This window comes from Polistes fuscatus, unplaced genomic scaffold (assembly GCF_010416935.1).
Source record: "Polistes fuscatus isolate 324 unplaced genomic scaffold, CU_Pfus_HIC Scaffold7, whole genome shotgun sequence".
NCBI lineage: Eukaryota > Metazoa > Arthropoda > Insecta > Hymenoptera > Vespidae > Polistes > Polistes fuscatus.
The window spans coordinates 2,251,956-2,266,166 of record NW_025113151.1 but is presented as its reverse complement, the minus strand read 5'-3'; the positions used below and the strand labels follow the sequence as shown (position 1 = coordinate 2,266,166).

The 14,211-nt window shown below is 27.3% G+C and overlaps 1 protein-coding gene across 1 annotated transcript in view; it reads left to right on the top strand.

The window, feature by feature from the left end:
- LOC122524225 (dynein axonemal heavy chain 1-like) overlaps nucleotides 1-14,211 on the top strand; it is a 41,188-nt gene that overhangs the window by 26,190 nt on the left and 787 nt on the right. Inside the window, exons 23-31 of the mRNA XM_043646364.1 lie at nucleotides 5,906-6,060; nucleotides 8,968-9,207; nucleotides 10,701-10,779; nucleotides 10,899-11,112; nucleotides 11,311-11,473; nucleotides 11,626-11,744; nucleotides 12,093-12,298; nucleotides 12,426-12,588; nucleotides 13,064-13,224. Of these exons, the coding sequence (XP_043502299.1) occupies nucleotides 5,906-6,060; nucleotides 8,968-9,207; nucleotides 10,701-10,779; nucleotides 10,899-11,112; nucleotides 11,311-11,473; nucleotides 11,626-11,744; nucleotides 12,093-12,298; nucleotides 12,426-12,588; nucleotides 13,064-13,224 (1,500 nt within the window). The remainder of the gene's footprint in view (nucleotides 1-5,905; nucleotides 6,061-8,967; nucleotides 9,208-10,700; nucleotides 10,780-10,898; nucleotides 11,113-11,310; nucleotides 11,474-11,625; nucleotides 11,745-12,092; nucleotides 12,299-12,425; nucleotides 12,589-13,063; nucleotides 13,225-14,211) is intronic.

The following is a 14,211-nucleotide window of genomic DNA, read 5'->3' as shown; positions in this document are numbered from 1 at the left end:
AACGGAGATATATTTGTTTTACTTTTTAACGAACAATGTATATTTTATAATGTTTGATTTACGTACACGCCATTGGTTAACGATAATCCAATCACTCTTCTTTTTTCGTTCGTTTCTTTCTTTCTTTCTTTCTTTTTTTCTTTTTTAGGATTAATCTTGATTGTTTCAAATCAGATAAGAAAAAAGTTATCGATTTATTTCGCTTTTAAGAAACTTATTTCTCTGATGAAGATAAACAGGATAGGTCTGATTTATCGGTTTACTTGTTATCCATCAATAAAATAGACTAATGTGGAATAGATTAAAGATAACGGTCTTAAAAATATTCCTCTCTCGTAAATGTGAGGGACGTTTTCTTTTTTTTTTTCTTTTATGGAATCCCAAAGTTTGCTTGTACCAATGTTGCAATCTTTCAAATTTATTATCTTCCGAACGATTTATCAAAACGTTTTCTTGATCCTTCTTATTTCTGATATTAAATCGTAGGTCTCTTTTTTTTTATTCTTTTTATGTTGTTAGATTTGTTCTTTGTTCTTAATAAAAAACAAATGAATGTTTATCAGAGACTTTAATTGCAATAAGATAATCACATTTCTCTGTTAGGGTCTTTGGTAAATGTTCTTTCAAGGATCATTAATCAAGATTAAGTGAATATTCATGTAACATGAACAATTGGATGATCTTCTTTCTTGAACGATATTATATATATATATATCACTTACGTATCCGTTTTAGGACAAGTAAATCTAAGCACGTTAAAACCGTTAGACACTAATTTGTTACAATTGTTAACGATATTTTCCATCTTCTCGCGGGAAGACAAAAAGCTTATCTAAGTAATGAAGATAAAAAGTTAATTAACTTTATGGAATTATAATCCAATAATATATATATATCTTTTAATTATTCAAGACGAGAGAAAATTTTAAATAAATAATTTTCATGTAATTAGACATATACATATATAGTCTGAATATAATACGAAAAAAGTTAAACGATGACCTTTGTACGTGTCACGTGCCGAATATACTTTTGATCCCTTCTGTATCTTCTCAGCCAATCAAATTACTTATTACATATATCTTCCTTCTTAAAGAAAAAAAATCTTCCAAGCGTTGAAAGGGAACAATTTCCTCAGGGAAATGGTTCTGTTACCTGTTTCCCTTCTTTCTTTTTTTTTTTACGGTGTAATACTTATATCAACATTCAACCAAGTTTCTTGTTTCTCATCCGAACATAATTCTTCGATCCAGTCGCACGATCCAACAACACTCTACCATACTTTTGTTTCTTCCCTTTTTTACTTCGTCGTTCCTTTTTTCTATTTATTTTTCTTTCTCTTGACTTGAACTTCGTCGAACACTTTTCTCAACAAATTGTTTTCGTCTGTCTGTCTGTCTGTCTCGATGTCCGAAAAATCGAACGAAAAAAGAAAATATATTTATAAATATTGGTTGGGAATATATTGGTTGGGAAAATTTTGTTTGTTTGTTTGTTTGTTTGTTTGTTATTTTTTTTTGGTTTTTTTCTTTTTGTTTTCTTTTCTAAAAACCCGAGGAACGTTCGTCGTGAGGTTGTCCGCGACGGAAAATAAACTGGACGCGCCGTGGTCTAACTCTGACGCGTTTGCCGGCCGAAAAGTTTTCCCGCATGCGCCATGCAATTTGTACTTGGATGATCACGACGACGACAACGACTACGACTACGACGACGAAGACTATTATGGTAGTTTCTTTTTTTTTTTTTTTCACAGAAGAGATCTTTCATATTCGGGGTGGGGGGTGGTGGGGGGGGAGGATGGGGGAAAGTGGGTTGTTTCATCAATGTTACAAATTCTCTCTCTCTGCTTTCTTTTTTTTTTATTTAACTATTAGGTTGTAACAAAAAGGTTCGCGCGTTTTTATTAAATTAAGGTTTTCTAATAAAAATTTGACATAAATAATACATTATGCAGTTTATAATACAATAAACGCACGAACTTTTCATTTACTCTAATATTCTTCGTTGTGTTTAATTTTTGTTTTTTCTCTCTGCCAATGGGTAACTGTAAACTTTTAATCAAATATCAATAATTTATAATTAGTAAATTATTTTTATATAAGGATAATATTCTGGTTGATTTTGATACAAATTCGAATAATAAATAACGATTATATTTATTATTGTAATTATTGTTATTATTTTTTGTTTATTGTTGGAAATAATAGTAATAATCCTTCGTTGTGTTTAATTTTCTTTTTTTTCTCTCTGCCAATGGGTAACTGTAAACTTTTAATCAGATATCGATAGTTCATACCGTAAATGATTTTTATATAATTAAATCTATTATTTTATATAAAGATAATATTGTGGTTGATTTTAATACAAATTCGAATAATAAATAACGATTATATTTATTATTGTAATTATTGTTATTATTTTTTTTTATTGTTGGAAATAATAGTGAGATTGGTTTAAATAATAATTAATCGATATATGTTTGTTATTATTGATAACAATGATTAATTTGGAATTTGATTTAAATAATGTATCTATAAATGAAATGGTTATCTGTCAATCTTAAATTATTCATTAATGGGTAATATTTGTGCAGTCAAATTGATTTTTATTATCGTACGAACTTTATTACTTTTCTTTTTTTTTTTTGTCCAAATAAAAATTTATTTCGATTTAATCGATGAAAATGTGTTGAACACGAGATAAAAGAAAATCCTTCATACAAAGCTTATCAGGGTGCTTATATTGAAACCATAATCGATGTTATATTTATCAATACGACAATTCGAATATTTTATTATCATTTACAATTTCTTCATCATTTGATAAGGGACTCAAAAAAGCATTTTCGTTGTAAATGTTTGTATTACGTGAAATATGAATGATCGTTTGTGTTTCCTATTGAAGCAAAGAAAAAAAGAAATAAGTAAAAAAGAAATATTATATCGATCATATATAAATACCATACTTGGATCGCAGTAATTCTGAATAAGTGGCAGTGGAGTAAATCAAACTATGGTCAGCCAACGTATTCCTTAAATTCGTTCACGTGTAAGAATGAGATATGAATTCGATACACGTAAAATATATATTCATGAACACTTACAAATTCATGAAATGTGTATTGTATACACATATATAATAGAATGATAATTTTCCGCTCGATAGGAAACGTATTTTTCATGATAATCCTGTTCACAAAATTCTCGAACGATTGGATAGCTGACTGATCCTTCCCTTTCTTGCTTTTCGACCCTTTTCTAACATTTAGGCACCTTCTGCCTTAATTTATTGATCTTCTTTCCCTTTCCCATTCGTCCTTTTTATCCGTGTTGTTGACTACTTACGTTCACTTTCTACGCATTTAAGTAACAGCCCATCTACAAAATTTGTTCGTAAAGAAAACAGATTGTTCTGTCAATCATTTGTTTCTTTATTTCGTTCGATAAATAAATTTTACAGACGGAAATGATATTTTTTGATTCTTCTCACGTAACTTACACGCGAGTGAAATATTTATTTCATTTAACAAATTTACGAATATCTTTTTAAAGATTGTTTAACTTTAACATTATCGTTCGTTAATCATTGCAAATATTTTTTATTCTTTTTTTTTTCTGTGATTGATTTCATAGAAAAAAAAAATATATATATATATATTTATTCTTTGTTCTTTCTTCCAGACAATTTCGAAACATTTTCGTATATTTTATGGATGAGAATTTTCTTGGAATATTTTTCAAATCATTATTCATCGTATAATAAATAAATCAAATCTAATCCTTTATAAGATCCGTTATCATTTATCTTCATATTTTTTGTGCGTATTTTTTATATTTTGTGTGTATTTTTTCATATCATTTATTTCATATCATTTGTGCTTTTGTTTATATTATAACGTTTCTTTTTATTAGAATTTTGAGATTTAAATTTATCATAAAAAATTGATATCGAATAAAATATTCATTTATGGAAACGTGCTATATGTAAGCTCACGACGATAGGTTTATCCTTTCAATAATAGAAAAATTCGTATGTCGGAGGAGGGGGGGAGAAATCAAAATCGAATATCGTGCATACGCGCGTATTTGGTTAAAATATTTATTGGTCACGAACAAATGAAAAGAAAAAAAGAGAGAGAGAGAGAGAGAGAGAAAAAGAAAAACATTGGAAATGGTACGAACAACAAACAATATTGAATACTCGTTAAAATATTTACCGTTTTAACAATTTAATCACGCAACTGAATTTTTTCAGTTAAAAATATACTCGTAGAAAATAATAAGAAATTGTATATTTCGAAGGAAAGCGTAAACATAATCTCAAAAACAAATATGAACCATGCACAATTGAAATTCGTTATCGATACTAGAGTATATATTTCTGTATCGTGATCCTAACGAAATGAGAGAACTATTGTTTTACGATAAATGGGGATATATTATTGATAAAAATGTAATATATAAACATTTCTCACTTATATCAGTGTATATTGGATCGGGGTTAAAGTTTCTTCGTATATTTAATGCAAAATTCTAACAAATCTATTTTCTTTCGAATATTTCGTATCCAATCTTCCACGAAAAGTTGAAAATTTACGTATACGTTACATCATCTTCGTAAACATCGCAAATATTTTTTATCAACCAGACTCGTATTCTTCCCCTTTTAATAATAAAAAAACATTTCCAAATGTATCGAATTTACGTCTTCATTTTTCATTTATTTCCAATACATAATAACTTTTTATCGAACAAACAAATATCGTCAATTTTTGTCGTTTTAATTACCTACTCTACGATACGTCAGCTGAAATATTATCCAATCCGATTAATATTATCAGAGTTATGCGATTTCAAAAGTTAATTTGAAAGAGAAATTACGAGAACATTTTTTCCCCGACCCGATATATATTCAACATTTATATCAAGTATTTCCGATGCATATAAATACATTGTGAAATAATTATTAAATTTAACGATCGATTATTCAACACACAATATAATATAAATTATTTGCAAAAATAAAATAATGTCAATATTTATGATACACGTTATCGAGTACGATAAATGTTTATGCATTTTTTTTTTACTTTATTGCACGGCATTAAAATATAAACCTTTCAGTTTTAATTTGAACATATTTTCAATAGATACAAATGACTATTACGAATGTTATTACGCCAATTTGAATTTTATTCTAACAAAGTATATTTAGAAGTTAAGATCTGTTCAGTTGTAATAAGACTTGGAAAAATTATCTTTCGCCATTGACAGCGCCAGTTAAAACATAAAATAATGAGAACAAGGACGGTTTACTCGTCGAGCGAATACCTGTTCCACTTTTTGTTCCTTAAAACCGGCTGTCTATCTATCTGTCTATCAGTACGTCTATTTCGATGTATTTTCAAATCTTTCATTATAAAGCAAACATTTATGCGCTTATTCGTTTCTACGAATAAATATCGTTGATGATTTACAAATAAAAAAATGAACTTTGGTTCACAATCCGCGATAAACAATTCCCCTCCCCCCTCCCCCTCCCCCCTCCCCCTCCCCCGCCCACCTCCTCCTCTTCATTGCAATAATAAACTTTACGTTTATTTCTGCTGTTTGCACCGTGTATTTTTGATCGCGATTCTTTCATATGGTAATTTCTTTTTATTCGAAATCTCGTATTATTTGTTTGATTTTTTGTTTTGTTTCTATTACGTTAAAACGCAATCGGAATAATTATATTTTATTACAATTTATTGTGAAAAGTATAATTATTTATTGATTTATTTTCTTTGATTTTTTTTGTTTCAAAATAATTATAACTTTTTATTACCCTTAAATCGTATGCTCGAACAATGTGTAATTATTTTAAATACATTTTTTTGTATTCTATTTTCCTTTTTGTTTCAAAGTGTTACCAAGTTCTAAAGGACGCTTGTACATCTTTAAAAGGACAATTACAACCAAATGGCAAACTCTTTAGAACAGTATTAACGTACGTGCTTAATCCAAAAGCTGTAACGATGGGTCAACTTTATGGCGAGTACGACCTTGATACACACGAGTGGTAAGTAATAAAAATAAAAATGGAAAAAATATAATCTGGTGTTTTTGTAATCGCATTATCTCCAATCCTAATAAGCTGATTTTAAAATATCGATTTTCCTAACCCTTCTCATCTTTAAATATCACTTAACCGTGCAATCAATATATCCCATATCGAGTTTTAAATTAATTATAGTTCATACGATATAAAAAATTTAATATAATAACGTAACGTGTGTGTGTGCGTGTGTGTGCGGTTCGTTTCTAATTTTGTTAGGTTGTTAGAAAAGTAATTTTTCGTTTCTTTTTAAATGACAAATAAAATACAAGACATTTTTCATGATTTTAAAATCATTAAATGAAAATGGTAGAACTTGATCGATTTATTACTCGTGTTTCAATACAATAATCAGCATTCGCATCAATTGTTTAACCATTTTGCCCTAATCTCTTTCAATTTGTTGACCCATCTTTCAAATCTAATCGAACCAAAAGCTCAGAAAATTTGCTTACAATCAATTTTGATCCTGGCGTTAATTTATCGCAAATAAAAAGAAAAAAACAAAAACAAAAAAAAAAACAGAAAATATGACAAAAATGTTGACTTTGATTTAACATTTCTGAAACGATGCCAGAGAAAATAACTACTTTTGACCGATCTAAAACGCAACGGCGGGTTCTAAATCACGTCTCTTAGAAACGTGCACGTTGCTAGAATGTAAAACGATTTGAAAGTTTAGAAATAAGGTTTAGGTGTTGGGTAATAAATCGGTGTAAACTCTGACTGAACTTAACCAAAATTAATACGATTTAAAATACGAAATTACTTTTCGAGTTATCTATCCGTAAGGATGATTTTCATTAATCAAATCAAATTTATTAATCCCTTCGTCATAAATGACATCGGATGCATCCGGATATCGATATATCGATGCATTAAACGCATAAAAGGACATACGAATCATCAATTATAGAAATTGCGAATAATTCCAAAGAAAAGATAGATTTCTTTGACATGATATCTATGCTTGAAAAAAAAAAAGAAAAAAAAAGAATAAAAATAATTTTCTCCTTTCTCTTTGTCCACATATATATACATATATATTTTTTTTTTTTAAGTAACGATATACGGACGGGTCGTTATGAATAAAAAAAGAAAAATATGAAAGAAAAAAAAAAAAAGAAAAAAAAAGAAAAAAGAAAAAAAAAGAAGGAATGGCTCGTTATCAGAAGAATATATTGTTAAAGGGAAAATATATTGAGCTTGATACGCTAGCATAAACGATCGATAACGCAAGGTTGCGATAACGTCGGATTTCACTCTGACAGTGTCTCTCGACCAACCACCATTCATTTATTTTATTTAGTTTCACCCCTATAGGAAGAGAAGGAGATACCATACATACATACATACATACATATATATATACATATATACATACATACATACATACATACATACATATTAGATCGATTTGTTTTTCAGTATAAGGGTAGAATATGTTAGTTTGGTATACGTTCTCGATGCGTCAACTTTTCTTCTTCTTATTCTTATTATTCTTTTTTTATTTCTTTTTTTTTTCTTTTCTTTACTACTACTTTTATACTTTAGTTTTTTTTTATTTTTTATTTTTTATCCATCCACCGAAAGGATATAAATTTTTAGCATAACGATAATAATAATAATAATAAAAAAGAAGAAAAAGTGTATTGCTCGTAGAAAAATAAATCATTCGCGTTACGTTTTCACCTCTACCCCTTCCCCCTCCTACCCCGCCCGTTTCTCCCACCTCGTGGAATGTAATCTAAATTCTTTTGTTTATCAAGTTCTCCTTTTTTTTCGTCTAGGATTTTACTCCTCTCTTTTCTCTTTTTTTTCCTTTCTTCTCTTTCTTTTCTTTTCTTTTTTTTTTTTTTATATCGTCTTGCACACGCCTCCGCAGTTAGTTTCTTCTCTTTTATATTTTTCTTTTTCTTTTTTTTTTTTTTTCCCGAAAGCTAAAGTTTTGACTGAATAAACGTCGAGCTTTGTCATTCTTTCTCCGTTGTATTAAAACGGTATTAAACTTTGTCTACTTTTTCTCATTTGCATTTCAATTTTCGCGATAATTTTTCTTTTTCCTTTCCAACTTTTTATTTCCTTCTCCTTTCCGTTTTGTGTTTTTTTCTTTTTCTTTTTTTTTTCTTTTTTTTGGTTTTGTTTCCTTTTCTTTTGCTTTTTTTTAGGGCTCGACTTTGACGACGACAACGACGACGACGATGGATCTCATCGTTTGATTTCTATTTTTTTTTTTGTCATCCGTATTTTTATTAGAGCTTTTCTTTGTGTGTCTGTGTGTGTGTGTGTGTGTGTGTGTGTGTGTGAGTGTTTTTTTCTTCTTTTTTTCATTCCTTTCTTTTTCTATATTTTTTTTTTTCGTTAGCTCGTATAATATCAACGCAACTGGCTTTCACGTTGATAAACTTTTTTTTCACGTAAATAACATTTTTCAATCGCGATTCTGTTTCTCAAAGGATTTCTAGCTAGATCAAATCTATCTCACTGAAATTTAAACTTTGCGTATCGTATTATTTAGTTTAACGTGTGCAACGTGTGTATGCCAATTCCATATATTTCACGCAAACGTTAAATTAGTTGAATTCAAATTCTTCGCAATTCTTACCGCGTGCCGTTGAAGATACGTGATTTTGTAAAACACGCGTTCCGCAAAGTAATCGTGTAATTTTAATCACTACGAACGAATTTACAAATAAGAAAAAACAAAAATAAATTGCATTCCAATTATTGCACTCATTTGATGGGACTTTTTTTTTATTATGTTTACAATTTCTTTTAACGATAAATCAATAACATAGGAAAAGGAAACACGTGATAAGACTTCGAATAAGGAAGAAGGGTTATATCGTTAATTTGTATTTGTTTCTTTAGGACAGATGGAATTTTGTCAACTTTAATCCGTGCAGGAACCGAAACACAGGACGAAAATAAACGTTGGTATGTTTTCGATGGTCCTGTGGATGCAGTGTGGATAGAAAACATGAATACCGTATTAGACGACAATAAGAAACTTTGTTTGACTTCCGGTGAAATTATGAAGTTACAACCAACTCAGACAATGATTTTCGAAGTTGCTGATCTAAGGGTAGCTTCGCCAGCCACAGTATCGAGGTAACAATATCTATCTTCTATTCTATACGTTTCAAAAAATAATTGTTATAACAACGAAATACTACAAGGTTGTCGTGAAACAATATTATTACACTTTAATTGTTTATAAAGATTGCTTCATTTAATTATAATATTTAATGTGTTTTAAATGTTTCTAATTTTCAAAGTGTAGTAATGTTTTTTTTAGACACCCTGTATTAGGCTGCAACAATTCTACCGGTTATATAATATTTATCATTGAATAAATTAAAAATTAATCAATTGAACAAGGAAACAATTAGAATAATTATTTCTTCTATTATTTATTTTATATTATATTATTATTATTATATTACTAAAAGGTTAATGCGAAACAATATTATTACACTTTGATTGTTTATAAAGATTGCTTCATTTTTTTATAATGTTTCAATGTGTTTTAAATGTTTAAAATTTTCAAAGTGTAGTAATGTTTTTTTTAGACACCCTGTATTGGGTTGCAACACTTCTACCGGTTATATAATATTTATCATCGAATAAATTATAAATTAATCAATTTAAAAATTAATCAATTTAAAAATGAAAAAATAAAAATAATTATATTTCTTTTTTTATTTATTTTATATTATATTATTATTATTATATTACTACAAGGTTGTCGCGAAACAATATTATTACACTTTGATTGTTTCATTAAATTACAATGTTTAATGTGTTTTAAATGTTTAAAATTTTCAAAGTGTAGTAACGTTTTTTTTTAGATACCCTGTATTAGATTACAACACGTCTACCGGTTATATAATATTTATCATCGAATAAATTAAAAATTAATCAATTTAAAAGTTAATCAATTTAAAAATGAAAAAATAAAAATAATTATATTTCTTTTTTTATTTATTTTATATTATATTATTATTATTATATTACTAAAAGGTTGTCGCGAAACAATATTATTACACTTTGATTGTTTCATTAAATTACAATGTTTAATGTGTTTTAAATGTTTAAAATTTTCAAAGTGTAGTAATGTATCTTTTTAGACACCCTGTATTAGATTACAACACGTCTACCGGTTATATAATATTTATCATCGAATAAATTAAAAATTAATCAATTTAAAAATTAATCAATTTAAAAATGAAAAAAATTAGAATAATTATATTTTTTCTATTATTTATTTTATATTACATTATAATTATTATTGAAGCACAGGGTATAAGACAAATATATGTTACAACCCAATATATCATTAAGATAATGTTTATCCAAGAATAATAATGGACAATTTACGATTTAGTCTCGTATCGATTAACGATCAAACAACAATGAAACGCAAGTTATACATTAATCATCATTGCATATATAACACGAAATATTTTAAAACGAATAAAAGATGATTTATGTGCGACGTGTTAAACAATGAGGATGATTAATGCAATTGATTGTCATTGCGATAAATGTGAAATTAGATAATAGATAAAATATATTATTTTTGAACAAAAAAAAAATCGTAGGTGCGGTATGATTTACATGGAACCCGAAGGGCTCGGATTAGAACCTTTAATTAATTGTTGGATCAGATCATTACCAACGGTAAACTTTTGTATCTTTTTTCTTTTTTCTTTTATTTTTTGTTTCATTCGATTTTCATTTAATAATTTCTAAAAAAAATTTTATTTATAAAAATACACCATTGTTTTATCGTATTAAAGAATATTCAAGATCACGTGGAAAAAATAATGAAATTGACGAAAGAATTATTATTTCCTGGTATAAAAATGTTGCGAGAACAATTAAAGGAAATTGTTAATACTGTTGATTCAATGATGGTTCAATCTTATATAAACCTAATGAACTATCGAATCGGACCAATGGCTGGTAGAGATAACAAACCACCTCCGTCTTTGGTTTTTCAAAAAACCATACGTAAGTTTGACGATCAAATTAAACGAAAAGATCATCTTTTATTTATATATTACGATATAATTTTAATTATTTTTTTTTTGCACTCGAATATAAATATAATTAATTTAACAATTTATTAAAATTGAAAAAAAAATTCTATTATCGATTTATCCCCCTTGCGTTTCTTTTTTTATTTATTTATTTTTTTTTTTACGATAGCTGATTTATTATCACCGTGGGCAGCTTTTGCTACAGTTTGGAGTTTAGGTGCAACGTGCGATTACGAGAGTCGTTGTAAATTTAGTATCTGGGTTCAAAATATGCAGAAGAATTTCCAACATAAGTTACCCTTTCCGGAAGATGGTTTGGTATTCGATTACAGGTACTACCAATTTTATTATCATAAATACGTGTTATTATGAATACGTATTTTAAGCATTTTTATTCGTTTTTATTTTTCAAATAAATAGTAAAATTTGTTATTTTACTTATACGATATTTTTCTTCATGCAGATTTGATTTATGTTTATTTAGGTTACACGATGGTGGTTTTACTGATCCTATAGAAGGACAAGATCCGATTCCACCGTGTTGGATTAAATGGTCAAATGATATGCCGATCATTAAAATAACTCCAGAAACAAAATATGCCGGTAAAAATCATTATTATATTTTTCAACAATTTTATATATTTCCATATAGATTATTTTCAAACGTTAATTATACTTACGTTAACGTTTTATTCTTGTTATCGACATTTTATTTCGTGATTGCGTAGAAACCGTTCATGCAGTAAATCGATTAAATTAAATCCAGGATATAAAAAAAATCTTTAAACAAACTTATATACATTGTCATATTTTGTTGTTATTAAACAACTATATAGAAATTTATTTTAATTAGCCTTGTTAATAATTTTTTTAATTATTAATATAATCAACAGTATGAATATTTAAATTATAGTTGTTTTTTCTTTTTTTTTTTTTTTTCTTCCCCCATAGACATCGAAGTTCCCACCATGGATAATATTCGTTATTCTACTTTGATCGAATATTTATTCGCAAATAATAATAATATATTGTGCGTGGGACCAACCGGAAGTGGAAAGACTATGACTATTTCGACGAAATTATCTAGAAATATGCCGAAAAAATATATTTGCGATTTTATTATTTTTTCCGCTAGAACTACTGCCAATCAAACTCAAGTAAGAAAATTTCATATAATTTATCTCTTAGAATTTCTTTTTTTTTATTTATTTATAAGATTACATTAGATGGTTCGAACAAGTAATTATTTTAAAATATTTTAATAATTTATATATTATTTTGTAGGATTTAATCGATGGAAAATTAGAAAAAAGGCGTAGAGACGTGTACGGTCCGCCATTGTTGAAAAAACAAATATTTTTTATCGATGATTTCAATATGCCAGCTCAAGAAGTGTATGGGGCTCAACCACCTATCGAATTAATACGACAATTTATGGATTTTAGCGGTAAGAATTGTTCAATATAAAATATAATATAATAAAAAATATAAAATTCTCATAATAATAATTATCGAAATTATATTAGAAAATTATTTTTGATTTAAAAATTCTCAATCTCGAATAATTATATTTTATTTATTAATGTAACAATTTCATGTATACCCGGAGTAACTGAAAATTTTGAAGAAATCGATAAAACCAATTCGAATATTAAAAATCAATTGCATAATACATGCAACTCATACATAATTTCTACTACAATCTTACGAGCAAAATGTTCAAGTATATTTTTCTAAAGGGGGAAATAATTTATGTTACGTTCCTATTTCCTCGTATTGTAAATTATCGATTCGATTAAATAAGTATGACGGAAAAATAAAAAAAAGGAAAAAAATACAATGTTCTCCATTCCCTGAGATTTACAATGTTATGTGAGTACACATAGGTGAAAGATAAATGAACAGAATTTCCTCTTTTTTAGGATGGTACGACAGAAAGGAAATCGGTAGCTTTAGACTGATTGAAGACGTAAATTTTATTGCTGCCATGGGACCTCCTGGTGGTGGAAGAAACCCAATAACCTCTAGACTTTTACGACATTTCCATTTCATTGCATTTCCAGAAATGGAAAACAGTGCCAAGGTAAAAATTCATATTATTAGCATATGCTTGACATATTTATTATACAATAGGAAAATTAATATTTAGAAAACAAACACATTTTTAAATAAAATATCTATATATATATAATTTGTTTATTAATTAATTTATTTATACAAATTATAATACGTATAATCAAATTATTCAGAAAGCATAATATCAGAATTTGATTCGATCGTGTATTATCATTTTGTCATATATTAAATTTTCCATTGTATATATATAATATTAATTTATTGAAATTATTTATCAAATTAATTTTGATCACACACATTTGTTTGATGTATAAATATATATATATATATATATAAATTATTTAAAATGATAGGTAAAATAGTTTATAAAATATCATAGTGGTATTTTTCCATTTCCATAGAGTTTTATTCCATGAAATTATCATCCACACCCATAGTACATAATTACAGATCATCTAAAATTCGACTAAGGATAGAGAAAGTGTTCACTAGTTCTTAACCGTGGTATCCTTCGCATTCATTGTAATTAGACCTCATAAATTGCGTTCACTATGGCCATCATTTATCTTAATCACTTGGTTGGTCAATAGTGGATGTTATGATCATTTTGCCACCCCTCTGTGACTATAATAAAGTTATTCCCGTACGTTTCAACGAGGTCACCGTAGCCCTATGTTTATTTAAGGTTTCTTAAAGTAATCATATTTTTTAGTACCAATTTTACTCGATGCTAATTAAACAAATTTTATATATATTTTTTTTTTCTTTTTTTTTTAACTGCATCTGAATAAAATCTCAAAAAATTGTACTAATTAATCGATACACTTAATTATAAATAAATACAGTAGTGTATATATTTTCTATTGAAAAAAAATTGATATTTAAAATTGCAATAATATTTTATAACATATCAACATTAATAAATACATTTTGATCGATAATTTTGTGAATTATCAACAATATACAAGCAATTATATTAAGCATATGTAATGTG